The following is a 27,485-nucleotide window of genomic DNA, read 5'->3' on the forward strand; positions in this document are numbered from 1 at the left end:
CCAATCCCCCTGCTGGAGCAGGAACGCCTAGGTGAGGTCACACAGGAAGGTGTCCAGGCGGGTTTTGAATGTCTCCAGAGAAGGAGACTCCACAACCTCCCTGGGCAGCCTGTTCCAGTGTCTGTCACCCTCACTGAGAAGAAGTTTTTTCTCAAATTTAAGTGGAACCTCTTGTGTTCCAGCTTGATCCCATTACCCCTTGTCCTATCATTGTTTGCCACCGAGAAGAGCCTGGCTCTATCCTCATGGCACTCACCCTTTATATATTTATAAACATTAATAAGGTCCCCCCTTAGTCTCCTCCAGACTAAAGAGCCCCAGCTCCATCAGCCTTTCTTCATAAGGGAGGTGCTCCACTCCCTTAATCATCTTCGTTGCCCTACGCTGGACCCTCTCCAGCAGTTCCCTGTCCTTCTGGAACTGAGGGGCCCGGAACTGGACACAATATTCCAGATGTGGTCTCACCAGGGCGGAGTAGAGGGGAAGGAGAACATCTCTCGATCTACTAGCCACCCCCTTTCTGATACACCCCAGGATGCCATTGGCCTTCCTGGCCACAAGGGCACAGTGCTGGCTCATGGTCATCCTGTTGTCCACCAGGAGCCCCAGGTCCCTTAATCTGATGCTAATCAATGCTTACATTAACTTTACCATGTTACAAACATGCCATTGCCCGGAAGGCACGTACAGCAGCACAGTAGGCATGGTCAGGACAGCATCCATGGCTGCTATGTAAGTAGGGTGGAAGATTTGGAACGTATTTGTGTTTTACGCTCCAGGAGGACTCACCAGCTGCACATTTGTCATTCTTCCCACACACAGCTCAAGACCGTGTTGCTCCACATTCCTGAAAACTCACACTGCACAACCCTTCATCTCATAATAAGCACTTTTGCGCTTTTCTTTTTGAGACCGCATTTATTGTAAATAGCAATATTCCAGCTCTTTACTAAGAAAGTCTAAAAGACTTTTTGATAAACTGTGTTACCACGGTTGGTAACAGAGAGCTGTTCTTTCCCTATGTAGTAGCAAAATAGGAAACGAGGTCTTTTATATAAAAACTTTGCCCATACTTCCAGTTATTTTTAATGAAGGCAGACACTGTGCAGAGTACAAGAAATACTTGAGATGCAGATGATTTATGCTCATTCCCTCCTCAGCTGTCCCCCCAAATTCAGGTTTTTTTCCGGAATTGTTTTTAAATGAAACAAGCACTCAGTGCTTAACAGCATCATAGCAACGATATATTTCAACAAGGAGGAAACAAAGAAAACATTTGACATCTTAAAGTATGTTTCACAGGTCAATAATGAAGGACAAGTCATGCAAGCTCAGTTTCCAAGCTTCAATTACAAGCAGCATACGATGAACTCAAATCCGCTTTCCAATAAACATGTTTGTACATCATAAAAAGTATCATATACACAGAAAGCAAATCCCATGCCCCTTCCCCCCCAGCCACAAATGGAAAAGTTTGAGAAAATCTCACATCACATCCAAGAAAAAGTTGGTCTTTTTCTCCAGTGGTATCATATGTGCTTTCAATTTCACTAAACATACATCAAACAACTTCAAACAGTGTTTAACGCTGGCTAGGCAAATATCTGAACATACCTGCAAATACACCTAAGAATAAAGGAAAAATGTTTAAACCTAAACTGAACTACATGAATGCAAAAAATTCCCTTTAGTCTTCTACAAAGTGTCATTTTACCCGCCTCAAAGAAGGGCCTTACAGTGCAAATCACAACAGCAACACTGAGAATTCTCGTGTTCACGCTGCTGACCTATTTTGAATACTGAAAACCTATTGTTGCTCTTCCCTCATCACATGTTGGGGCAGGTGAAGCCAAGTCCCAGGACAACAGAACAACACTGACCAGCGTTGGCTACTTCTTAAAATCAAGGGTCACCTTGGCTGATGATAGAACTACACCTGTCACCATTTTTAGAAGTGGGAGTTTAATGCACACATCTGAAATAATAATCAGGTTATTTTTACATCTGCTATAAACATTACCATGAAATTACTGCAATAAGAAGAATTTCTATTAAAGCAGCACATTCCAAAGTGAGAAAGTATGTAGCTGAAGTAGCTACAGGTGAGGATTACAGTACCGCTCTGTCCATTTCCAATTTTCACTATTACTCCTTTAACCAAACCTGGGGGTATCTTTAAACACACACTATGTTTGTGCTACAATTTGTTTTCAAGTTGCAAATAAGCAAGCAAAGGTGGATTCTATGTATCACGCCTGTGAACATCACCACTGCCCTCACCTTTCATCTTGAAAAGCCCCTGTAGTTTCAGCAGCTGTCAGCAAATGAAGCTTAAGACACACCTAATGGTCAGCTCCTCTGTAGCTTTACAGCATCAGGCACACCTGACCCAGATGTTCACCTGCTGTGTTTTCTTAAGAAAATTGCAGTGTAGGAAACAAAGCAGTAAGAGCAGAATTGCAGCGGTGAGTCAGATTAAGTTACACGATGCTTCATACATCTCCCCCAAATTCAGGGGCTGTGCTCTAACAGATCTGCTAGTTTCCCGCCTTCCTAAAGCTGCTATTACAGCTCAGCTTTCAGTATATATTACAGCTAGACTTTCAGTATATACCTTAAATTGGAATATATCATCGCCTTTCCTCTCCAGTGCTTGCTGCACCAAGCTGTGACCTCTGGCCACTTTCCGCATCTGTTGCAAGAAAGATCAATGCCAAGCAAGTGTTCCTGCTGTCATGGAGGGCTCTGAGATTCCTTCTGACGCAGCAAGGACCAGGTTATAACACGGCACTGCAGAGTCATCACTGAGGCAGCGAGAAGCTTGCTCAGTTCTGAACTGACCTAGAGGTCATTAAGTCTGGAATTAAGTTCAAAATGGACTTCAGTTAGTCAGCCTGTTGCAGCTCCTTGCCAGGTCTGCTCACAACCCTCCCATCAGCAGTACTGGGGTGTTGGTCACTCCAGAGCACACCCAAGGCCAAGGAGTTCCCATCTTTGCTGAGTGCTACAGGTGAAGCAATAAATTGCACTTGCAGAAATACCAGACTGAGTATTTCTGTGAATTTCAAAGGAGTTTCTTTCTTCTTCAGGGACTTTTGGCACTTCATACCAAGCTTTTCATGCAAACCTTAGTCAGCAGCTTCTCACCTACCACTTAAGTGAGCTCGTACAAAACAACAACAAAAAACCAAACCACGAAACACTAGAATAGCAGGAAGCTCTATTGACCCACACGAAAGAATCAGACTAATATACAGTTTTGTTGATTCAGAATTAATAATTTTCCCTGACAAAGACTTTTATCTGGAAGAACAAACTCCAGTCTTAGACCTTCTTTCATACTCAAGTGTGCTTTTCTAGATTTTAAGACTATATATGGCTTAAGATTTATACAGTTGTTCCTTAAATGGCGTGTCCAATCCTATTTATCAAATTCTAAGGTTCACCCAGACATATCAGATAAAAGACAAGACAGAAAGCCAAGCTCATGCTAGAGCAGAGTCTCCAGTTACAGCTCTCAGGTTTTACACTTTGTGACAAGCTTGACAGCACTCGAAAACCAGCTTGTACATGTATGTTCCTGAACTGATTCATCAGCCCTATTCTGAAAGAACCTTTTTATCACAGAAATATAATAGACTCCATTTGGACATACAGATGTTGTGCTTGTACGTGTCTTTGAACTGCCAGCCTCATGGAATTCCTAGAAAATTTAGTCCAGTGTACAGGAGACAACAGAAAAAAACAAAGATCTACATTTACCTAAAATTATACCTAAAATCATGAAGATCTGTATCTACCTCAAAACCAACTAACAACAAAAAACCAAAACCAAGCAAAAACATTAATGCTGATTGCTAAAGGAAATACCATCTAGATTCATATTCTGGGGCTACAGTTTATACAGTCTTTAAATAAACAGGCCTAACTCTAAGCTGAGACACGTTGCAGTGCATGACCTAGCTTAATAAGTGTTGTTTTCTTGCAGGATTTAATCCACCCAGTTATCTGTAATGCTGATCCACCCAAAAGCTTCCTTGAGCATGGAAGAAAATAACCCAAAGCAGCCAAGTCTGTGGCTTGTTAGAATCTGAGATTTAAAAAACCTCTTAGAGAAAAAAGGGGGATGGATGGGAAATTAAATCACCACGTAATAGTCTGAAGTGCAAACTCAGTTATTTCCCTAATAGTGGCTCAGAACGAGGTATTCAGGGTCTATCATCGCTACATGTCTACACACACAGCTTCCCAGGTTTACCCGGAATATTTTCAACCCCTGAAAGACGAAGTGGTTGTTGGGTAAAACAGAAACACGCTCCTTCTCTGCATCCCCCATATGTACGTACCCCAGTGTACCAACGGATCAGCATTCATTTCCTTTTACTCCACATTTTTATGCTGCTCCACTTCTATTAGTTTTTTTTTGCATAAGCTTATTTTAAGCATCAATCAGGAAACAGTACCAAGTGTTATTAATCCTGCAACAGTGGCCGGGCAGCTTCAGTATGTTGCATTTGCATGGTATTTGTTTGGGTGAGGATTAAATGCTTAACAAAAACAGCGATAAAAACCGTAACAAGAAAGATGCCCAGAAAAACTCCTATAACAGTAGCATAAGTGTCTGTTCCAAAGGCTACAGGAACTTCCTCAGCAAGTAAATCTTTCACAGCGTTGAATGAACCATTGTTTGGCAGCGCGTTAATACCAAGTAGATGGCACAATAAGGGGTACAAGTCTGTGGCATTCATGGTTTCTTTGGTGGCATTCTTTCTGAAAGCAGGCCCAATGGCCAAGAAAATGGGATGCATTTCTGGTATGATGTTGTCATATCCGTGATTACCAGCTAGAAATTTAAAGAAAAAAAAATAGATAAAGGTCAGTATTCTGAAGTTGCAAAAGAAGCATTGAAACTTTTCCTAGAATTAGAAAAGGAATAGCCATCATTTATTCTAAGAGAGGTTTAGAAGAATCATTTTGATCAACAGCACAAATGTCTCCTAGCAAATATCAAGTCACAGACCTACAAAGAGAAGATGCCTTTAAAAAAGAATGGAGAGCACTATTTAAAAACAATAGAAAAAGCAAAACCAGTATGCTCCCATAGCAGTAACAGCACTGGCAATGGTGTGCTGTGCTACACCCAGCTTTCCTTGATTTTCCTCAACTGGACCAGATCTCTTATTAAAAAACAATATCCATATAGAACAGACTGTCTGCTTGACTCCTTGTAGCAGGTGGACCATCAGCTCCGACTGCTTTCACACCTCCTGTTTTCTGCACTCTCTACTCATCAACAAGGAGAAAGTTCACAGATCTCACCGCAGGTCTCCAGTGCCTCTTCCTTACAGGCCACTAAAACCTCTGAGTAACTAAACACACAGGTGCAAAAGGCTGCTCTCCTCAGCTGTCAGCAACTGCAAAACTTGTTGAGTCTTGCAGGTAACGCTCTTCAGCTTCATAACCAGCAGCAAAGCTTAAAAGGTTTTCAATTACAAAACTTAAGAACTTACCATATGACACTTCTATTTTTCCCCCCAGCTAATCAAAAGTTACAGTTTACTGACTCCATTCTACCTATAATAAATCTCAAAACCCCAAGTGAGAAACTCAGAAGTGTTAGTTTTGTTTTCTCCAAATCACCCAGATTTGTATCTTACCCCGTAAGGCAAACAAAAGTCATTAGTATACAGTAACACAATCTTCAAAGGCTCTTTCTAGCAATACACCAAGGTTACTATAAATGTCAGCATCCACAGAAGCTGAGGCCTTTCAGAAAGCATTCCTGTATTTCCAACCCAACTCTTCTCCAGTAAATACATAGTACATGATAAAACATGGCAAAACAACACTGTTCATCCTCTACTCAACAAGTTCAGTCACAACTGTGTTTTTAATCTCTCAGGAAGTGTTTATCAGTTTGCTCGATCTCACGAGAAGACCTCAAGTACGCAGCCACTAAAACATGTGAATGATCTTATCTCAGTAAGTTTCATTTTTAAAAAGTGCAAGTCCAGTTCCCCCTCTCCTAACAGTCGGGCGCTTCCCATCCCATCAAGAGAAAACATTACGAATTCTACACATTTCGTTTCAGAGTTTTGCCTCCCATAAATAAAATTTATAAAAATTAACATTGGTTGAGATTGAGATGTATGTTCTCTGGTTAGATATAGCAGAACGTGGTAAAGGCAGAGAATACTTACGCTGAAAACCGTCAGACTTATTCTGTACGATTTCCCATCCTTTATCAGCCACTGCTAAGATTGGCTGAATTTTACTGTTGTGTTTGTAATGTAATCTCTCTGGAATCTGCTCCTTTTTATATACAGTCATGTTGGGATGAGCGTGGTTCAGGGCTTCATACACTTCATCCAGTTTGCCTTCAAACAAACAAAGACAAAACTTAAACATGCCAATATATTACTAAACTCATCAGTAGTTCAAATACAACTGAAAGAAGAGGATAAAATGCATTTCCCCCAAAGCTAAAATGGATTATTATGTGTAAAGAAATTATTGTGAGAAATCCAGAGCATTATTCACAGCAAGATCACACGTGGCATCAGCCTTCAGAGCCTATTCCTAAGCAGTAAGTGCTTTGCTGATTTTAGAAGAGTTCCTAATTTCAGAGTTACCAGAATTTAAGAATGAGTTAGAAGACATTTAGTTAAGTCTCACTGGAAAGAAACCAGCTCTATGTAAAGCTTGAAAGCAAGAAGGTAACTCCTAAACCAATTTATACGCAGTGTGCACATGAAGGCCATTTTTTCTGTCTTCCCCTCAGCTGGCTGTGATGACAAGTGACACTTTTTATTCATTTTGAAGCAGTTTAGTTGCTTTCCTTTAAAAGGTCAAAGAGAGCAGCCACATTGTTTCTTAGCATCCCTGAAAACTTATGTCCAGTGAACCCAACTATTTATTTCTCCTTCTACAAGATGCTCCAATAAACAGCTACATATTGTTTTTGACCTTGCTGATGCCAATTTAGGAAAATGTAGCTCATTAGTTGCTATGTACCATGTAACATCATTGTATTGGCAACTAATTGCCAGGGATATGCAAAACTAGATTGCATTAATCTTTCAACCCCAGGTCATGGCCTAGATGCCACTAACACAGGAGGAGCTGTATGAAGATTGCAGAGGTCTAAGCAAGGAAAATACAACAAACAGATGATGGGACAGGCTGGACCTTTGGTGTGAGCTGTTAGTGACTCTGTACATTCAATAACGGCCAACAGCTGTTATTGTTCTTTTGTGTTCCATTGTGTTCTCAGTGTCTGCTCCTTTCCCTACCCAAGTCTTCTGCTGCACAGTGAGCAGAAACCCTCAAGTACTAAGACTGTGAAATAATGAGGCATTTTCCACCCCCAATTCTTTATTTGCTTCCTTCCAATTTCCGAGCTTTGCTTTCCAGCAAAAGCCACTGAAGGGCCAGAAAGCAGCTGGACAAGGTGAAACACCAGAAAGGAGCCAGGACACGCAGACAGAACACAACTGCCAGTTCAAGAATCTATATTTGAGCAAGTTTGAAGCACAGCTGGAAGATGTTTACATTTTCTTTGTGGCCAACGCTGACATTTGCAGCAGATAAATGAGATTTAAGCACATCCTGTCATTTTGGCTCATCATTTCTTCCTAGTTCTGCCTTCACCCCCAGCTGCCTTTAAAGAAACTGTCTTTGTTTCCCCCCCTCAATTCCTAGGGTCCAATATAGAAATTCTGGAAGAAAACTGGGAACAGTTTAATGTATAATGTTTCTTACCTCAAACTGACAGAAAAAAAAGAATCACTAAACTTCAGAAACACAACAAAGGTCAAGATGAGATACCAAAGTCCAGACATGATACACATAGTTACAGCAACAAGAAAAGGGGATTCCAACCTCATACTTCCAGTACTATATTAATAACAAAATTAATTTTGTAATAACACTTTTCTATATGGGATAGCAGGGAGGAGAAGCTGCAAATACAGTGAACTATGATTTTACACTAAAGTGATTTTTAATTAATATATTAAATGCAAGAATAAGGCCAGCATCACCAGCTGTGCTACAGGCACCACCGTGTGAACACACAATTAGTTCCACACAGACTAATACAATAGTGTGTTTAAACAGTGGCTTTAATCCATCTCTCACAGAAAAAATATGCAGCCTAACAGTAAAAAGTAGCAGAAATCACAGCATTTTTAAGCATTCAACATTTTTCTCAAGGTCTCACTGTTTTACTATTTGCTTGGTTTAAGCAAGACTAGTGAAACAACTGTTGAAGAATCAGTCTCACATACTTAAATCTACGTTATTTCATACCTAAACTGGGAACGAAGGTCATAGTTTTGCAATAAAAATTACAGCTGGCAACACAGAAGGGAGGAATTCTGTGATTCTGTGTATTTTTACCTGTGCTCAAAAGTAACTTGTAAAAAAATATCTGAACCTCTTGGCAAAACCAAATGCAAGGTATTTCTGAAATCCATTCAAATGGCTTTTTTACTATTCTGTCATGTAATTGCTGCAGAGATACTGGTTTGGGTTTTTTCCTCAACATTTAGCACACAGCAGAATCAGGTTGTGCATCCTCAAGTTCTCATTTACTGCACTAGGGGCATTTCAGCACTGAAGTTCGCTTTCACAGCGCTTTTATTTGGTAATCAGAACCTCCTGGTCATCACCACCACGTTTGTCACCATCGGGATGGAGCTCCCAAGCTCGGCTCTTCTGACACCTCTGAGAGAAACGGCACCTGAGCAAGTTCAGGCTGCAAATGATCTCAGTTTGGACATATTAACATTTTACTCTAGATTAATAAAGGAGTATTCTTCAAACTAAACATCACAGAATAGTTTGGGTTGGAAGGGACCTTCAAAGCTCATCCAGTCCCACCCCTGCCACGAGCAGGGACATCTTCACCAGATCAGGTTGCTCAGAGCCCCGTCCAGCCTGGCCTGGGATGGAGCTTCTACCACCTCTCTGGGCAACCTGGGCCAGGGTTTTACCACCCTCAGTGTAAAATGACACTGGACATTTGTTTACACATTTTAAGGTCACTTAAGTCTGCAAAATACCCTCCTTGCTGGGACATTAAATATAGCATGCTATCCATTAGTGATGCAAATGGTAGAGGAATCTTTAAATATATCTTTTCAGAAGGCCATCTTAAAACTCAACTTCCAATCAGCACACAAAAAAATGCTATTTTCCAGGTTAAGGCATTCGCACCAAATAGCCAGAGCTTTTGATCACTGAAATAATGAGCAGCAGCTCTACATCAGTGACACCAAACATACACCTGGCACTTAAGCAACCCTTCGGTGACTGCAAACAGACCAGAATTTGACTCCAACAGAATTCCTGCCCATCGTTTTCACAATAAAAATGGTATGAACCTGACTGGCTGGCTGTTCAGCATGAGTGGGGGAACAACCTGAAGTGAACTGCAATAGCTGGCAGCCAATCACACAGCCAGCACAGGCTTCTTCTTATCAAAGGTCCCCATCTGGTTTCAGTTTACTGTTTGAGTTAGAAATCTAATTCTTCCGCTATGGCTTTAGCATCTTGATGAAAGGCAAGATAAGTAACATTCAGTTCTTATCCATCTCAAACACCATTCATCCTTGATAATGCTGTTAAGATTATCTTACTTCTTGTAAGGACTAATGGATATTTGGCAATATTAGTCAACAACAGACAGGTTTGCTGACTTTTCGTTTCAGAAAGCTGACCGAGGCTTTTGAGAGAGCTAGCAAGAAGAACAAGTGATCCTGCAAGCACTCCTTGTTCAAGGCTGATGTCCTGCGGGCATCAGCGATGCTACCACCACTTCGCTTAAGGAATGAAGTCTATAAAGTTTCGATACTCAAGTATTTCTTCAGATAATTTTACTGCTACAGCTCCTACCTTCTTTTGGCAAAATGGCAACCACAGGAGAATGGTCAATGACTTTATAGAGCTCTCTGTTCACATACTGATCCAGCTCGATGAGCCTCGCGGAGGAGGACTGCGACATTCCATGATCACTTGTGATTATGACATTTATAACATCCCACAGTTTGGCTTTCTTCAGTTCAGACATAAGATATCCAAGCTTTTGGTCAACATCGCTAATTACCGGTCCCATAAGGGGGTTTTCTGGACCCAGAATATGGCCCATCTCATCAGGCTGTTCCCAATATAGGAGACCAAAGTTTATGGGTTCCTCTGATGTAAACCAGTCAATGAGCTTAGCAACTCTATCTTCAAATGAAACAGATTCATTGTAGGGCATATAATATGTAGGAAAGACTCCATGTATCTTCACATCTGTTCCAGGCCACATAGCTGCTCCGGTTTTATGTCCTTCCCTCTGGTTTGTTACCCATATCGGGCTGGCTTCCTCCCAGAACTTGGAGTTATAGATATCCATCCTGTTCATCGAGAAAGTTTCATTCAGGATAGGATCGTACATCTCATTAGCAACAATACCGTGGCTTTCTGCATAGAGACCAGTCACCATTGTGTAATGATTAGGATACGTTTTCGTTATAAACACATTAGTGACCTGTTTGACGTGCACACCGTTCTCCATGGCATAGTGAAAACTGGGAGTTGAGACTCTATAGATGTAATCCCATCGAAATCCATCAAAAGACACGAGCAGCGCTCTGGGCTGGGCCGGCTGGAGAGACAGTGCTCTTGGGAGAAATAATAGGAAAATTGCCAGGACTCTCCAATAACAGTTCATGGCTATTCTGGAAGGTATTTTTCCCCTCTTCTGAGGCAACATGGCACCTGCTGAGCAGAGAGAAGATTTGTTTGTGTTAACCTGTTTGTCAGAGTCATAACTTAGTTCTAAGAATGAGTAGCTTAAATATTCCTTATGTATTTATACAGCTCACTTTACTAACACTGAGCACTCCAGACATAGGAACAAAACCTGTTACCTGTTGGTGGCGAATGACAGAACCCGAGGGAATGGCAGGAAGATGTGCCAGGGGAGGTTCAGGTTGGACATGAGGAAAAGGTTCTTCACCCAGAGGGTGCTGGAGCACTGGAACAAGCTCCCCAGGGAGGTGTCACGGCCCCACGCCTGACAGTGTTCAAGAAGAGACTGGACAACATCCTCAGACACACGGTGTGAACTGTGGGGTTGTCCTGTGCAGGGACAGGAGTTGGACTCGATGATCCTTGTGGGTCCTTCCAGCTCAGGACATTCTATGATTCTACCAGTTACATCGATATCCCAATTTTAGAGGTGGGAAGTGAGACACTACAATTTGTTGAATGAAACACAGCTTACAAAGGAAATTCTTTACCCACCACCACTGTCCAACCTCTTATTTTTTTCTTCCTGGTCCCAATACAGCAACTCCTGCAATTTGAGAAGTTTTCAAGTATTTTCCATACTCAACATTTTTTAGAAAATGTCCTATGAAAAAGCTTCTGCTTGTGAAGAGTTAAGATGTAAACAGGGCCTTGAAAATGTCAAGGTCCATCTCCACCAGAGCTTTACAGCCCTCATTAAACCTGCTGCGCCGCGTGGCAGCAGACAGCCCAGCATCGCACGGGAGCAGGAAGAACATGCGGGAGCTGGAGGACGCTGCACCTGCACAGCTCCCAGCAGGGAGGCAGATCCAGCTGGAAACCATCACTGCATCTCAGCCCCAACACTCGGTACGGGATTACTAAATGTGCTGAGGACAATTTCTGCGGGAGAAACTGACAAAAAGGCGTTGAATTTCACATACAGTAGTATATCCATTAAAAGGTTTTGCTGCTTAAAAGGTATCAGATCAAGAGTTGGAGAAACAATGTCAAGTTTCTCAACACTTTGTCTCATCTCTAACCCAGTCACAGGTTCCCTACATAACAGAGCTCTTACTCATCAATTCATTCTGATTTTACTACCAAAGTCACTTCCAGTGTACAGCTTAACAAACAAGAATATATGCAAGTCACACCAATCAGTGTGCAGTTTAAGTTCTGCTAACTAACCACTTGTGTCTCTGAATGGGCTGGAGAGAGGTGGTTGAAAGGTTCAGTTGTGAGCCACCAGAAATACCACATCTTTCAACCAAGCGTAAACCCCATCATCTGCCCTTTCCTGCCAAACACCTCTGCTACCTGAGTGCACGCAGCATGAAGAAGGCAAGAAACAATAAATAGGATACAAATCCTGTCCATGAACTGCGTGAGAAGGTGATCACTAGAAGCTGTACCCTAAAACATGTGCTCCCCAGATAAACATTCAGCCCTGATTCTGATCATATGACTCGATATTGACTGTTCTTAGCTATGCCTGGCATTTCTTTTCTAACAGCATGAGATAATATGACCCAATTTCATACTGTCTTGGGCCATATTCCCCTGCCCCAGTTTCCCTCTGCCATTCCCAAACACTTTCTCGTTTGAAACTCAGTGATCTAACTCAAAGTAAGGTCCCTGTAAGAACTCTCGCACTGCATTGCCCTGTCTGTAACTGACCTACAATTTCCTGCTGATATTCCCCACTTCTTGCTCAACAGCATCATTCAACCACAAGACGAGACACCGTTCAATCCAATCCTGCACAGGGGCTGCACTGATATTCCACACAGTTCCCTTTAAGTTCCCATTTTTTAGCAATTCTCTGGAACCGGTCACTACAGAAATTAAGCTGGAAAACAGCGATTGTGTAAGCAGTAAGTATCAGTATCTGGAGTACATAAATACCCTAGTTAATACAAAAAAAAAAGAGCATAATAAGCATCTGAGCATCACTGCAATGATGGAATAGTGTTTCTCATTTTGATAGCACACAATGTATTTTCCACGGGGATTTCTCCTATTCTGACTCCTCAACTAAATCTCTCATACATATATTTACACTGGAAATCAGCGTAGGCGCTGTCAACTTGCAAGCAGTCAAATGTTAAACTGAACTTCCATGACTCCCAAAATTAAAATACGGAACTAGAGCCCTGCTAAGAACAAATTTCAGAGGAATCATTCCCCTTCCAGAAACACCATGGACCCAAAAGCTGCAGAATCATTCGGTTTTCACCTGACGTGGGGTTGTGTTCAGCTGACTCTCAAGGAAGAAAGGGAGAACATGCTGTTTGGTCCACTCACCAAATTAACCACAGCCCACGGCTGACTCACAAATCCCCATTGTGGGGGGCGACAAGTATGAATTTAAGCTCTCTCCAGTGAAGCCAGGTCTTTACTTCTAAGTTTTACACAGTGATGCCAATGCCACCTAATCCTGTAATTGCAAATAAATGACAAATAATAGTTTTTTTTTTCCAAGGCCTTCCTATACTGGTTTTCACTGGTACCTGAGCACATCTACTGATTTGGTCTCTCTAGCAATCACAGTATCACAGTATGTTTCAGATTGGAAGGGACCTCAAAAGATCATCCAGTCCAATCCCCTGCTGGAGCAGGAACGCCCAGGTGAGGTCACACAGGAACATGTCCAGGCGGGTTGGAATGTCTCCAGAGTAGGAGACTCCACAACCCCCCTGGCCAGCCTGTTCAGTGTCTGTCACCCTCACTGAGAAGAAGTTTCTTCTCAAATTTAAGTGGAACCTCTTGTGTTCCAGCTTGATCCCATTACCACTTGTCCTATCATTGTTTGCCACCAAGAAGAGCCTGGCTCCATCCTCATGACACTCACCCTTTATATATTTATAAACATTAATAAGGTCACCCGTCAGTCTCCTCTTCTCCAAACTAAAGAGCCCCAGCTCCATCAGCCTTTCTTCATAAGGGAGATGCTCCACTCCCTTAATCATCTTCGTTGCCCTACGCTGGACCCTCTCCAGCAGTTCCCTGTCCTTCTGGAACTGAGGGGCCCGGAACTGGACACAATATTCCAGATGTGGTCTCACCAGGGCAGAGTAGAGGGGCAGGAGAACCTCTCTCGATCTACTAGCCACCCCCCTTCTGATACGCCCCAGGATGCCATTGGCCTTCCTGGCCACAAGGGCACAGTGCTGGCTCATGGTCATCCTGCTGTCACAGGATCACAGAACAGTTGGGGTTGGAAGGGACCTCTGGAGATCATCCAGTCCAACCCACCTGCTAAAGCAGGTTCACCAGAGCAGATCACACAGGAAGGTGTCCAGGTGGGTTTGAATGTCTCCAGAGAAGGAGACTCCACAACCTCTCTGGGCAGCCTGTTCCAGGGCTCTGGCACCTCAAAGGAAAGAAGTTTCTCCTCATGTTCAGATGGAACCTCCTGTGGTTCAGTCTGTGCCCGTTGCCCCTCATCCTGTCATTGGGCATCACTGAACAGAGTCTGGTCCATCCTCCTGACACCCACCTTGAGATATTTATAAACATTGATGAGATCCCCTCTCAGCTTCTCTTCTCCAGGCTGAACAGACCCAGCACCACAAAGCTCTGGGGTCTGGATGAGGCTCTGGGGGGACAAAGGCACCTGAGTGCTCAGGGCAGGGAGCACAGACAGACAGACATACAAACGGAGAAGGGCCCAGGGAGCTCAGCGCCACGTTAACGCCAAGGGCAGGCCGGCTTTCCCTGCACCGCCGGCATTCCCTGCACCGCCGGCATTCCCAGCACAGCCACCATTCCCTGCACCGCCGGCATTCCCTGCACAGCCACCATTCCCTGCACCGCCCGCAGTCCCTGCGCCGCCCCCTCCGTGACAGATTCCTCCCCTCTGACCGGGCACCCACCCCGACACCCCGTGCAGCCCGCACCGAGGCCCGCTCAGGCCTAACGAACCGTCCCCCCGCTCCCCGGAGCGCTCAGGCCGGGCTGCCGCCGCTCCCTTGGCCCCGCGGGCGGGCAGACCCGCAGCGAGGCGGCGGAGGCTGTGCCGGCCCGGCCGGGGAACCCGCGTCCCTAGGAACCGCGTACCTGCCGGTGTCCCCGGGGCAGCGCCGGCTCGGCTGGAAGCGGCACCGCCCGCACGTCCCGCCCCGGCGGGAGTGGCCACGGTGTCAGTCACCGCCCGGTAACGGGGCTGGGCGGCGCCTCAGGGTGTTCAGGAGCTGCCCGGGTGTCCGCGGGAGGGGCCCGGGGGAGGAGGCGGTTCCTGGGGGCACCGGCGGGGCGGTTTGGTTCAGCTGTTCGGCGGGGACAGGGGGAGCCGGGACAGGCGGGCGGGTGGTGAGGGAGTCGCTGGGAGGCGTGAAATTGCTGCAAATAAGGAAGACATGGGGGCCCAGGCTGGGCTTGAGTGCTTAGACCTGGCTGTAGAGGCAAGGAGGAGAATCCACTTTCTGAAGATGTGTAAGCGCTGCTTCAGTTAACAACAACGAAAGAATGAAATAGAATCATAGAATGTCCTGATCTGGAAGGACCCACAAGGATCACCGAGTCCAACTCCTGTCCCTGCACAGGACAACCCTACAGTTCACACCGTGTGTCTGAGGACGTTGTCCAGTCTCTTCTTGAACACTGTCAGGCGTGGGGCCGTGACACCTCCCTGGGGAGCCTGTTCAGTGTCCAGCACCCCCTGGGTGAAGAACCTTTTCCTCATGTCCAACCTGAACCTCCCCTGGCACATCTTCCTGCCATTCCCTCGGGTTCTGTCACTGGTCACCAGAGAGAAGAGCTCAGCCCTGTCCCTCCTCCTCCCCTTGTGAGGAAGCTGTGGCCGCCATGAGCTCTCCCCTCAGTCTGCTCTTCTCCAGGCTGAACAAACCAAGTGACTCCAGCTGCTCCTCATACGGCTTCCCCTCCAAACCCTTCAAAACCAACTTTGTGCCCCTCTTCTGGACACTTTCCAGTAGCTTTATATCTTTTTTATGCTGTGGCACCCAGACTTGCACACAGTGCTCCAGGTGAGGCCGCACCATTTTGATTCAGGTGTTTTTTCTACCTGAATTTTTCTCCTCTCATGTTCTGAGGCTCTGAGTTTTCCATTTTTGTTTAGGCTGATAATTACACTTGCCCACACTGTGATTTTCAGCCATGTCCTGGAATGAAGAGGGAAATCAGTTTATCCCTCCTCATGAGGACATTAGGAAAAGGTTCTTCACCCAGAGGGTGCTGGACACTGAACAGGCTCCCCAGGGAGGTGTCACGGCCCCAAGCCTGACAGTGTTCAAGAAGAGACTGGACAACGTCCTCAGACACATGGAGTGGACTGTGGGGTTGTCCTGTGCAGGGACAGGAGTTGGACTCATTGATCCTTGTGGGTCCTCCCAACTCAGGACATTCTGTGATTTTATGATCCCTCCTCATGTCACTAGAAACTCAACTGCTGAAGGGGACAAAGTTCCAGCCTGGGATCCCAGCTTTGAGGATCTGTGCTAGAGAGAGGCCCGCAGCCCACGCCTTGTGCAGGGACACACACCTCACCCCGCGCTGTGGCAGTGTAAAAACCTTTATATTTTTCACTGCTGCCTATGGACATGCTAATTATTAATCACTTTATCACTGGTATTACTGGTATTGCCTGACTAACATATTATAATGCAAGTAAAACATAAGTGGTGGGCTTTGGGATTTTGTGGGTTTTTTGTTGTGTGTCTTGTGTTTTGTTTTTTTTCCCCTATCCTTACAGTATGAACGTGCTTTCTTGTTGGTGGCAACTTACTGGAGGATTATCTCTGACATAGTACAGGATTGGTAAGTAGGTAGGAAAGGGTTACATATAACCTGTGTACAGGCTCTAATCCGGGTAAATTCTGGCTCCCTCCCTTCCTTTTTGTGTAAAGTTAAACCTTGGCTCGTGAACTCGAGATCACTGAGCTGGTCCGGCTGGCGCAGTGAGGGACTCGCTCAAACCTGGGCCGTGGCAAAGTCTGGTCATTGTATCTAAATTTTTTAAGCAAGAGTGATACCTTCCTCCCCCTCACCCTGGCTCTGGGAATTATAGCAGGGGACAAGGCTCTTTTAATTATTTTCTTAATGTGTTTTTTTTTCCCCTCACTTAATTACTGTTGTTCTGTTAGAGATGAAACTGATCCTCACACAAAACTGGAAATACATATTGTGGCTTTGATTAGGGAATCACAGAATCACAGAATGTCAGGGATTGGAAGGGACCTCGAAAGCTCATCCAGTCCAATCCGCCCATGGAGCAGGAACACCCAGATGAGGTTACACAGGAAGGTGTCCAGGCGGGTTTGAATGTCTCCAGAGTAGGAGACTCCACAACCCCCCTGGGCAGCCTGTTCCAGTGTCTGTCACCCTCACTGAGAAGATGTTTCTTCTCAAATTTAAGTGGAACCTCTTGTGTTCCAGTTTGTACCCATTACCCCTTGTCTTATCATTGGTTGTGACCGAATGCTGTATGGATGTGGCTTTTGTACCCAGCGAGCAGAACTAGACCACACCTGTTGCACAAAGTTCATCATCTGATTCCTGACAGCGACCGACACCAGAAGCTTTGGAGAAAGGGCTAAAAATAAATTTTAAAAAATTATATAATTGTACCTGTGTGCACGGAAATCTCTACTTGGGTGTCAGGGGAAGTTTAGGTTGGATACTGGGAACAATTTCTTCATGGAAAGGGCTGTCAGGCATTGGAACAGGCTGCCCAGGGCAGTGGTGGAGTCACCGTCCCTGGAGGGTCGAACTGAGGCATAGATGAGGTTCTCAGGGACACGGGTTAGAGGTGAACGTGGCAGGGCTGGGTTAACACTTGGACTCAATGATCTTAAAGGTCTTTTCCAACCAAAACGATTCAATAGCAATGTGCTGTCTCATAGATGGTAGAATAATTTCAGTTGGAAGAGACCCTCACAATCATCGAGTCCAACCATAACCTAACTCTAGTACTAAATGATGTCCCTAAGAAGCTCGTCTAAACGCCCCATGCTAGTAGTTACTCTCATTAATTAGGAAGAAAAACCTACTCACATTTACTGTTGGTTCCACTTGAATTTTGGCCACTTGTCACTCAGATCCGGAGGTCTGGGGAGCTGCAGGCTCCTGCAGTGGCTGCAATTCGTCACTAGAGGGTACAGGTGCACATGGATTTAAGCCACTGGAAATGATAATATTTATCTTGGATGTAAGAAATGGCTCAGCTGCTTAAAGCCCTTACAAAATGAAAACACATCATGGACAAAGGGTTTGCTAATTCCACCAAAATGTTTAATACCATAATAGATTCTCACTGAAGTACAGAGCTAATGTGAATATTTGTACAAAATATGTGGTTAAAAATAGTATTGATTTTATAGTATATACAGATATGTCACATCTGTGTCAGAAATGCAGACACTCGAATGAAAACATGAGTAATGTTTTTCAGTCTACAACAACATACATGAAATATTTCTGCAGCTACCCACAGCAGGACAACTTGCCAAGTGGACACTGAAGGATCCGTCAGTCGTTACAGATGGTGTTTCGTTCAGAAGGTTCTGAACAAGAATTCTGCTCTAAAATGGATTCAAAACATATACCTTCGTTCACCGAATAGTGAGGAGAACACATCTGTGTGACAACTAATGGAGACACAACTTCCTCGTACGAGGTAAACGATCGGTTACAATAATTCCTTAAAACAAGGCTGATTTTCTGGTGTATAATAATAGAGAAGTTTAATCCTTCTTGCTGGATCCTCTTACCGAGGTGGGTGAGGAAGCACCTGACTATGGGACAGCAGACAGGCCCTTCTTAATCCAGCGCTCAATGACATGGTTTTAAATCCTCAAGTTTGTCTTAAGGTTCTGAATATCTTCATTTTTCAGTAACTTTGAGGCTTCTGACACTTCACAGCTTTCCCAGCAACAATCTCACTAACAAATGTCCCCAATCCTGATCTCGGTAGCTCCTGCATCGCTACACAGTCCTGTAGTAAAAGGATCCATGTATAACTCTTGCTATAGCCCCAGAAGATCTGTGTAGCGACTGAACAAATTGACAAAAGGCAAATTAAGTTTATTTTGTAATGCTTTCTGAGCATCTCTGCACCGGAGGCATCGCGGGTTCTACCTCTAACCGGGCAAGCTCCCCGCCAAGCCAAAGCAAATACACTCGATGCTTCAAATAGACATTTGGGAAAGAGCTTTTACAACACTTCAACCTTTTTAAAAAAGAGCACAGCTCACATTAGAAAAAAATATCTCCTTTTTAAGAGGAGTCCAGAATATCTGAAAGCTGCTGTGCTGGCCCAGGGGAGATGCTGAAGCAGGAAAAGCAGCGTTTGGTGGTTTGGGATTTGTGTGTTTCTGTTTGTTTGGCTTGGTTTTAAATTGTATTTTATTTGTTTTACCTAGCATAACTATTTATCTGTGAGCATTGCATGAGGATGAGTATAAATAAGTATAAAATCTGGGACTTTAATCCGTATCTCATTTTGCTTTTTTGGCAAACCAGAACTAAATACGATTACTTGGGCAGAGGGTAATCCAGGAAACACAAGGGTGTTAAATTCGTACTAGTATGTGAGAGAATGGCTAAATGTTTAGTGCTAGAATGTTCACCACCAAAGAATGAACACAAGTAAATTTAGTAAAGATTCCGCAGAGGAGGCGATCTGAATGCTCTTTTACCATATATATATCCATATATATATATATATCCATAATAACCTATTTAAATGACCTCTTCCCTAGGAAGCTTGTTCCAGCTCTGGGACAGATGTTGCCTTCACTTCAGCGAGCTGCTCCAGTAGGTCTGTCCGTACCACCAACCTGACCGCGGATCTCACCATCGGGCAGAAAAATTCGGAGGGACTCAACCCCTGTGAGCTGCTGAAGCCACTTCAAGAAGATGGACCCAACAACAGGGAGTTGGTGACGACAGACCCAACGACACAGCTGGAGCCTCTTCTGCACTTCCCAACATGTCCTTCATAAATCACCTTTTCTCTCGCTTTGATTAACTCTTCAGGACAAAATTGAAGCCGCACAAGGAGCAGCAACAGCCGGACTGTTGGTGATGAACCAAAGAATCATAGAATAGTTTGGGTTGGAAGGGACCTCCAAAGCTCATCCAGTGCAACCCCTGCCATGAGCAGGGACATCTTCACCAGATCAGGTTGCTCAGAGCCCCGTCCAGCCTGGCCTGGGATGTCTCCAGGGATGGGGCATCCACCACCTCTCTGGCCAACCTGGGACAGGGTTTCACCACCCTCAGTGTAAAAAATTTCTTCTTCATGTCTGGCCTGAATCTCCCGCCCTTTAGTTTAAAACCATCACCCGTTGTCCTGTCATAACAGGCCCTGATAAAAAGTCTGTCCCCATTTTTCTTATCAGCCCCTTTTAAGTACTGAAAGGACATGGGGAGCTTTGGCTGTAAGGAACCAAGGTCTGAGCCCCCGCTGCAGCTGGGAGAAACACTCTTTTAATTCCCATTATTCACCGTGCAGGGTTCGGGTGCACATTATCACTTGCAAGCACAAATGCCCAGTATAAATCAATATTGTGTACACTTACAGTCACGTCCTCAACCACAGCCCAGTTTGAGATCCTCTGGGACATCCAGTTCTCCACCACGTGTGGCTGGAGCCTCAGAGCTCATTTCCCAGGTGCTGAGAGGGAAGAGCCACAGTCAGCACGTTGGTAACACCAAACTTCAACTGCATCAGATGGAGAACTTCATAATAGATTATTAGATCTATTATGGAGAACTTCAGCAGCAAAGATCAGCCCTCTGATAGTGCATTTTACCTCTGAAGTGCTCCCTAAGAAGATGATATTTTTTGCTCAAAACACAACTGTTAAGGCCTGTCTTTCCAAAAGGAATCAGTGAGCTCAGAGCTCACATTTCCAATGAGACTTCTTAAGCAGATCTCATTTTCAGAATCGTGAACAATCATCACCCTTTGGGAAACTGAGTCTTTTATGCCAAGAACCCAGGAAAAGAAATAAAAATCAGTTTTCTAAATGCAGGTCTGAGTGATCAAATGCAAGAATTTCATGAGACTCAGCAAACTCATTTCCAAGATCTGGTACTAATTGACCCAAGTGACTACAGACAATTCCTTTCAATTTTTGTGATAATCAATTGCTAATAGAAGCTTTTTCCCAGCCTGGACAGGGGTTGGATGCCATGTTCCTTATTCAAGCCCTCATGCCCACTGTGTTATTATTATTATTATTACAAAAACACATAGAAATAACCACATCAGCTGTCAGGGATGTGCACTTGCTCACCACGGATTGCACTACATGGTTTTTGGGGTTTTTTTTTGCATGCACGCAGCCAAATCCACAGCAAACCAGTGCAAATTCACTCAACTCTGACACTGCAGCAGCTGAAAATGGAACTTGGTATATCCTGCCCATAAAAGCGCTACTTCCCCCCTCCTTAATTTCTGCTAAACCAGAAAATAGGCTATGTCACATATTGAAGCATTTTCAGTTCTACCAGTTAATAGAGCACTGGTGTACACCACACCAGGCAGTTTATTAATACAGCTTAACTCTTTAAATGTTGCTTTTCAAAATGCCAACGCAAGCAGAACACAAAAATGCTGTTTGCTGTATTTATTTCTTTTTTTTTAACTAAGCTCCGAATGATACAAGTGTAAAAGTGATTGATTAGCCAATAGCTTTTTAATACTCCTATAAAATACGACTAAATAGAATATTTCAAAAGTATGTACAATAGAATGGAAACGCTACCGTGACCTGTGAGCGCTGCGATGGAGCCTCGAGGAGGGTTCCGTCTGTGCTCTGTACCAAGAACATGGTTTGCTGAAAGCTCTTCCACTATTGCTGAAATGGGAAGGAGGGGGGAAAAGACCAAAATGAAAACAACCCACCCAAGTTAGGATATAATAAAGATTAATTTATCCGCAGGGCACTTTTTTATAACACAAAGCGCTTTATAATAACTATGTCTGTAGTCTTGTTAAGGTTGAGGAAGGGATGTTCTTGCCTTGTTTTGTTGCTGAAAGCAAAGTTGTACGTTTATGTGCATTTATGTACATTTATGCCAGGAAGGGGGCAGTTTGTACTACCTTGTCTTAATTACAAAAATCAAGGCCACAGAAAACTCTGTGTTCTTTTGTTCCAAAAGAGCAGGTTCCAAAATACCCTTTCTCCATGCAATGTCAATATTTTCATGCTTCTGGCTGTACTTAGGAAGCAATTAAAATCTCGGTTCCTTATCTGAAGGGGTCAGAAAGGACAAGCAGGCACAGCAAGCGCGCTCCCCTGATTTCATCTTTAATTTCCAAGCAGCAGGAGCAAGGTGCTCTCAGCAGAGGGCCCCCGGGTATCGCTCGCAGGCTCCTGCTTTGGAAAGGAAATTAAAAGGACATCGTCTACGTCACCGTGCATCAGAAGCTGTTAATGAAAGGCAGAAACTTCATTCTTATTTATAGCATCACGACATGAGAGAATCTGCTTTAGCGCTGCGTGCTGAAAAGTGCGAGTCGGAGGGGCTGAGCCCACAAAAGAAACTCCCGCTGAGGTAACAGGGGCTCTGTCTGGGAATTCAGAATTGAAGAGGATGGTTTCTCCTCCAGATGGTCGGTATTTGCTGAAAGAAGCCTTTCTCCCCAAGAACCAGCCTTTAGAAAATACCAGCTTTTAAAGTCACAAACTGTGACTTCCACAGTAGGGACATGATTCTATAACACCTGAAATATTTTTCTGTGATGACCGTATTTTATCACATAAAGGTGATATATAGGCTTTGACCACAGCTACAACAGGTTTCTCTAAGTTTTAAGGTTGTAGTTCTGTTTCTATTTCTGTGCTTTAGCTAATGACCTATGCTGGGTAGTACTATCTAGTTTTATAAAGACAAAGAGGAGTCATTGAATGGGGCCTGGTTTTAATTCTGTCTGAAAACGCACCTTGTGGAAAGAACATTTAAGATCCGATGCTTTCATTTGCTGGATAGTTTTACATTTGAGGCCAAAGCCCATAGTTCAGAACCAAGTCTGTCCAAAGTTTGAGTACACAGACACACGGACTAGATTTGGCCTCTAACACTTCTGCTTGTAAAAAAATTCACTGTATCAGCTTTTAATTGGAGATGATCTCCGATCGCTTACATCAGTTGAGGATGTGGCCAGGAATTTCCTTCATACAGCATCTATCGACAAAAAATCTTACATGTTTAAATATTACTTGCCCTGTTTATACTGGTCTGAGCCCCATGGACCTTATGTTCTCAAAAAAGACAGTGGTGTTACTCCTGAAATATTGTAGAATCATAGAATCATTTCGGTTGGAAGAGACCCTTGAGATCATCGAGTCCAACCATGGCCCATTTTTCATAGGTGGCCTGCGATGGTGTTTTCAACAGGAACGTCAGGTTACAGTCCTAGGGCAGTGAGTGACTATTTATTTAAATCAATACCAAATGCATCACTGAAAAAACAATTGAAGTGAAACCTCCAAGGAGTTACTTTAAGACAACTTTACACAGATATCATGAGGATACTAAAGCCCCATGTTTTTGTTCAGTCTCTGCTGTATTTAATGTGCTTCTATTAGTGTAACACACGCACTAAGATGTCCGTTATGCCATAACAATTATACATTATAGATACGCACTAAGTAAAGCACTACATCTCAACGGGAATACTGGGGGGCTGGAGTGGTCAGAGGATGAGCTACATGGGAATGGCAGGTCCTCATTCTCAAAACATCCTCACCGTGCAGATTAAGGATGGTATCTCCTATTTTCACCAACAGCAACGTCATTTTCTTCCTGGAAGTGCTGCAGAGCCACCACCCCAGCACGGGGGACCTGATGCTCCTGGAGCTGCTAATGAAGGGTGGAAAGGAACCCTCGCTCAGAAACCAGATCACAGAGTCACAGAGTGGTTGGGGTTGGAAGGGACCTCTGGAGATCATCCAGTCCAACCCACCTGCTAAAGCAGGTTCACCAGAGCAGATCACACAGGAATGTGTCCAGGTGGGTTTGAATGTCTCCAGAGAAGGAGACTCCACAGCCTCTCTGGGCAGCCTGTTCCAGGGCTCTGGCACCTCAAAGGAAAGAAGTTTCTCCTCAAAGTAAATAGATTTCTCCTTATTTTAGGTTTTATGACAAAAATCTTGGTTACAGAACGTAAGTTGACTTTTCAGATCCTATTATGAGCTTCCGAGAGGGATTTACTTATTTTAACCTGTAAAGGATTTTAAACTGTGGAATCCCACTGTGCCATTTCATAGTCACTTTTTGGGAGTACAGCTGCAGCTAATTAGCTTAAAAATCCCACCCTGTCTTACACATATGCTCAGTGTTCTGCAGTATTAATTTCAGTGGAACTACTCATGTGCATAAATTAAGCGCATGCTTAAATATATGCAAAATCTGAGCTCAAACGTCTAGAAAATACGTTCTCAAAATGACAAGTACGCATAAAAAAATCATCATGGAAGGTCTGCCAGACATGGAGTGCAGTGTCTGTCTGCTGTCAGCACGATGACAACACAGAACAGTTTTTGTAACCCAGTATACATTGCAAGTGAAAGAAACATGCAGGACAGAGTGAAAAAAAGGGGGTTCAGTTGCATGCAGTCTAATTTCAAGTGTGTAATCATGGTCCTGTTTTCTTTGGCCTAAAAAAAAAGAAACAAAACAAAATGAAACAACACCAACTAATCTCTCCTCACCTTCACAAACCCAAACTGCGTACAGCTCAAAAAGGGCTTTAAAGTAATGAAGCGGGGTGGGAAAAGGTCTGAATATGAGGGATGTACAAGGAATTACTGACAGTTTCAGGGCTACTCAACACACCACTAGGGAAGCATTCAGCCTGTGGCATTCTCACAACTTACAGCTACGACAGAGAGCAATGAATCCCACCTTAAATGAGCAGCGACTGAGCTTCTCTTCCTTCCTCAAGCTCAGGGAGAAGCACCACTCAACCTTTATGATAAAATAAAGATAAAATGACAATTCCTATCGCTGCTCGGTCTCCGTCCTCCTTAGACAGAAGGGCTGAAAGACGCCAGACCCTCCAGCAAGCTGCTGCCTCTCCCTTCGGCTCACATCCCTGTCACCAGTAAGGACCAGTGCGCTCTACAGCTGTTGGTGGAAGAAGGTGTTTTTCTGCTCTTTTTAAAAACATTGCAAAGATAGTGTTCCTTAAAGAAAATCCCAGGAGGATGAAAAGGCCACCAAGCTGCTAGTACAATAAAATAACACATATGCAACGCCCTTGAAACAAAAAGAGAACTGAGGAGGGGAGAGGAGGAGGCTGCTTGATGAAGGGCACTAACAAGTATTCCAAGAGTTTGAATATCAAGCCTGATATTGGCCTAATTGCCCACCCTGAATGATCTCTCTGGTAGTGGTGTTTCAGCAAGCAAATTATAGCTGTGAATAAATCCTCAGACTGAAAGCCTCCCCTGTTTCTTCAGCCTTGTTTCGTCCTTTCCAGAAAAAATCTATTAGTTGGTGTGTGATATGGTCACATATGCAAAGATCTTTTTTTTTCCTAGCCCTTTTATTACATAGGCTTGATTACTGTGAGGGGATTTTAATGAGCTTAATGTCCTGGTACTCAAAAGGCGATGGATGTCTTTCAACAAAACAAAGCAAACAAAAGAAACCCAAAACAAAACAAGAGCTGTGCTGGAGGAGAGAAGTGCTGCTTCTGCTGGAGAGGCTCAGTGAGATACAGGAGGTGGCAGACCAGGGCGCCGAGTTTGAATGATTTTTGGCTTTGGAGAATTCTTTGGGTCCTCGTCTTCTTCCATGTCGCTGTCGCAGACGTGCACTACCACACTGGGAGTGGACTCCGTTCCTGCATGCAGCTCGTATTTCTCTCCTGGAAGCAGAAAACAATAGTTAGGTCAAAGGATGACTGTGAGTAACAGCACAGACCGTGGCACTCTTGGACTGCAGGGTACTCCTCCACCTGGGTCACAGAGTCACAGAGTGGTTGGGGTTGGAAGGGAACTCTGGAGATCATCCCGTCCAAGCAGGTTCACCAGAGCAGATCACACAGGAATGTCTCCAGAGGAGACTCCACAACCTCTCTGGGCAGCCTGTTTTACAACATTACAGCTCCAAGAGTATAAATAAAACAAAGTTTCTCGGCTCTTAGTGTTCTCTTTATTATATGTCACTCTTGCACTTAGCATTCTGTTCAGTGAGGTCCTGATTCTGCATCACTGACAGCAATAGAGGCCTCCCCTGGCACTTCAACAGCCTCAGTAACAGATTTTTAAGAGATCACAGAATCACAGAACGGTTGGGGTTGGAAGGGACCTCTGGAGATCATCCAGTCCAACCCACCTGCTAAAGCAGGTTCACCAGAGCAGATCACACAGGAATGTGTCCAGGTGGGTTTGAATGTCTCCAGAGAAGGAGACTCCACAGCCTCTCTGGGCAGCCTGTTCCAGGGCTCTGGCACCTCAAAGGAAAGAAGTTTCTCCTCATGTTCAGATGGAACCTCCTGTGCTTCAGTCTGTGCCCGTTGCCCCTCATCCTGTCGTTGGGCATCACTGAACAGAGTCTGGTCCATCCTCCTGACACCCACCTTGAGATATTCATAAACATTTATGAGATCCCCCTCAGCTTCTCTTCTCCAGGCTGAACAGACCCAGCTCTCTGTCTCTCCTCATCAGAAAGATGCTCCAGACCCCTCATCATCTCCATAGCCCACTGCTGGACTCCCTCCAGTAATTCCTTGTCCTTCTTAAACTGGGTAACCCAGCACTGGACACAGAACTGCAGATGCAGTCTCACCAGGGCAGAGTAAATGGGGAGGAACAACCTCCCTCGATCTGCTCGTCACACTTTTCCTAATGCGCCCCAGGTACCATTGGCCTTCTTGGCCACAAGGGCACATTGCTGCTCATGGTCAACCATGATGAGTGTGTGCTGCTCCTAAATACAGGTGAGGAGAAGCATGGTGAGGCTGCATCAGCTGTCACAATGGATTCTGCGGATCCTGCCTTAGCGGGCAGTGACCATCACTCTATAAAATGTAATAAAAACACACTGGTGTCTATAATGGTGTTTTGCACCAATATTAGTGGCCAGCAGGACCAAAAAAATAAACAAAAGAGTATGAAGAGGTAAGTTGACACAGAACACAGAAGGTCATGATTAAGAAGAGGGACTGGAACCCAACCTATCAAACATTTGGTCTGAAGTCATATCACTACTGCTGGCCTGGGGCTATTCTTGTTTGTTTTCTTTCAGTCTAGCACCACTCCAGTCCCATTTGAAGTTCACTAGATCCTGCCACTTGTCACCTCCAGACAGGCATCAACACTTGGTCCACCTGCTCCAGAAATAAAAACATAACATATATCTGCTGCAGAGGGATTTTGAGATTAAAACAAGCTTACAGTGACCACAAGCACACCCAATAGCTTGGATTTTTGTTGTAAGATTGCACCAGAACCACTACATATTGCCTGTAAAATGTTCTGAGATGAGGAAGGTGAGGTCCCGATATATCTAGTTGTGGAGCGGCAGCTCCTAAATGGCTGTTGCACGACGAAAGCGCCGTGGCCGTTCCTCCATCAAGGCACCTGGAGTTTTCTCATGCTATTCATTTGGGTTTTTATTTATTACCGACGTTATGGCAGAGTAATTCACGTGAGGAAGAGGTTACAGGCTTGGCTTTGCATTAGCACACACAGTTCTGGGACTGTCATCAACATGCTATTTGT

General features: G+C 44.3%; 3 protein-coding genes across 8 annotated transcripts in view; all 3 read right to left on the bottom strand.

Moving 5' to 3' along the window:
• Positions 1-1,222: 1,222 nt before the first annotated feature.
• ENPP5 (ectonucleotide pyrophosphatase/phosphodiesterase family member 5) lies at positions 1,223-14,989 on the bottom strand. Of its 4 annotated transcripts, none has more exons than XM_065055696.1 (5): positions 14,842-14,981; positions 14,282-14,380; positions 9,898-10,770; positions 6,201-6,377; positions 1,223-4,843 (listed from the first exon to the last, which is right to left on the bottom strand). In XM_065055696.1, the coding sequence occupies exons 3-5, from the start codon at positions 10,760-10,762 to the stop codon at positions 4,473-4,475; spliced, it is 1,413 nt and encodes a 470-aa protein (XP_064911768.1). In that variant the 5' UTR covers positions 10,763-10,770; positions 14,282-14,380; positions 14,842-14,981; the 3' UTR covers positions 1,223-4,472. The 4 variants fall into 4 exon arrangements, with proteins under 4 accessions (XP_064911768.1, XP_064911770.1, XP_064911772.1 ...); XM_065055698.1 differs by having other exon boundaries at positions 9,898-10,767; positions 14,842-14,980; XM_065055700.1 differs by lacking the exon at positions 14,282-14,380 and having other exon boundaries at positions 9,898-10,767; positions 14,842-14,989.
• Positions 14,990-18,011: 3,022 nt separating this feature from the next.
• The window catches only part of LOC102093880 (24-hydroxycholesterol 7-alpha-hydroxylase), a 144,619-nt gene continuing 135,145 nt past the window's right edge, over positions 18,012-27,485 (bottom strand). Inside the window, exon 13 of the transcript XR_010471084.1 lies at positions 18,012-19,868. The gene's annotated coding sequence lies outside the window, so the exon portion shown is untranslated. The remainder of the gene's footprint in view (positions 19,869-27,485) is intronic.
• Positions 18,012-27,485, bottom strand: part of RCAN2 (regulator of calcineurin 2) — a 99,373-nt gene continuing 89,899 nt past the window's right edge. For all 3 annotated transcript variants that reach the window (XM_065055720.1, XM_065055719.1, XM_005512287.3), the window contains one exon: positions 18,012-25,627. In XM_065055720.1, the coding sequence (XP_064911792.1) occupies positions 25,467-25,627 (161 nt within the window). In that variant the 3' untranslated portion in view covers positions 18,012-25,466. The remainder of the gene's footprint in view (positions 25,628-27,485) is intronic.

Source organism: Columba livia, chromosome 3 (genome assembly GCF_036013475.1).
Source record: "Columba livia isolate bColLiv1 breed racing homer chromosome 3, bColLiv1.pat.W.v2, whole genome shotgun sequence".
NCBI lineage: Eukaryota > Metazoa > Chordata > Aves > Columbiformes > Columbidae > Columba > Columba livia.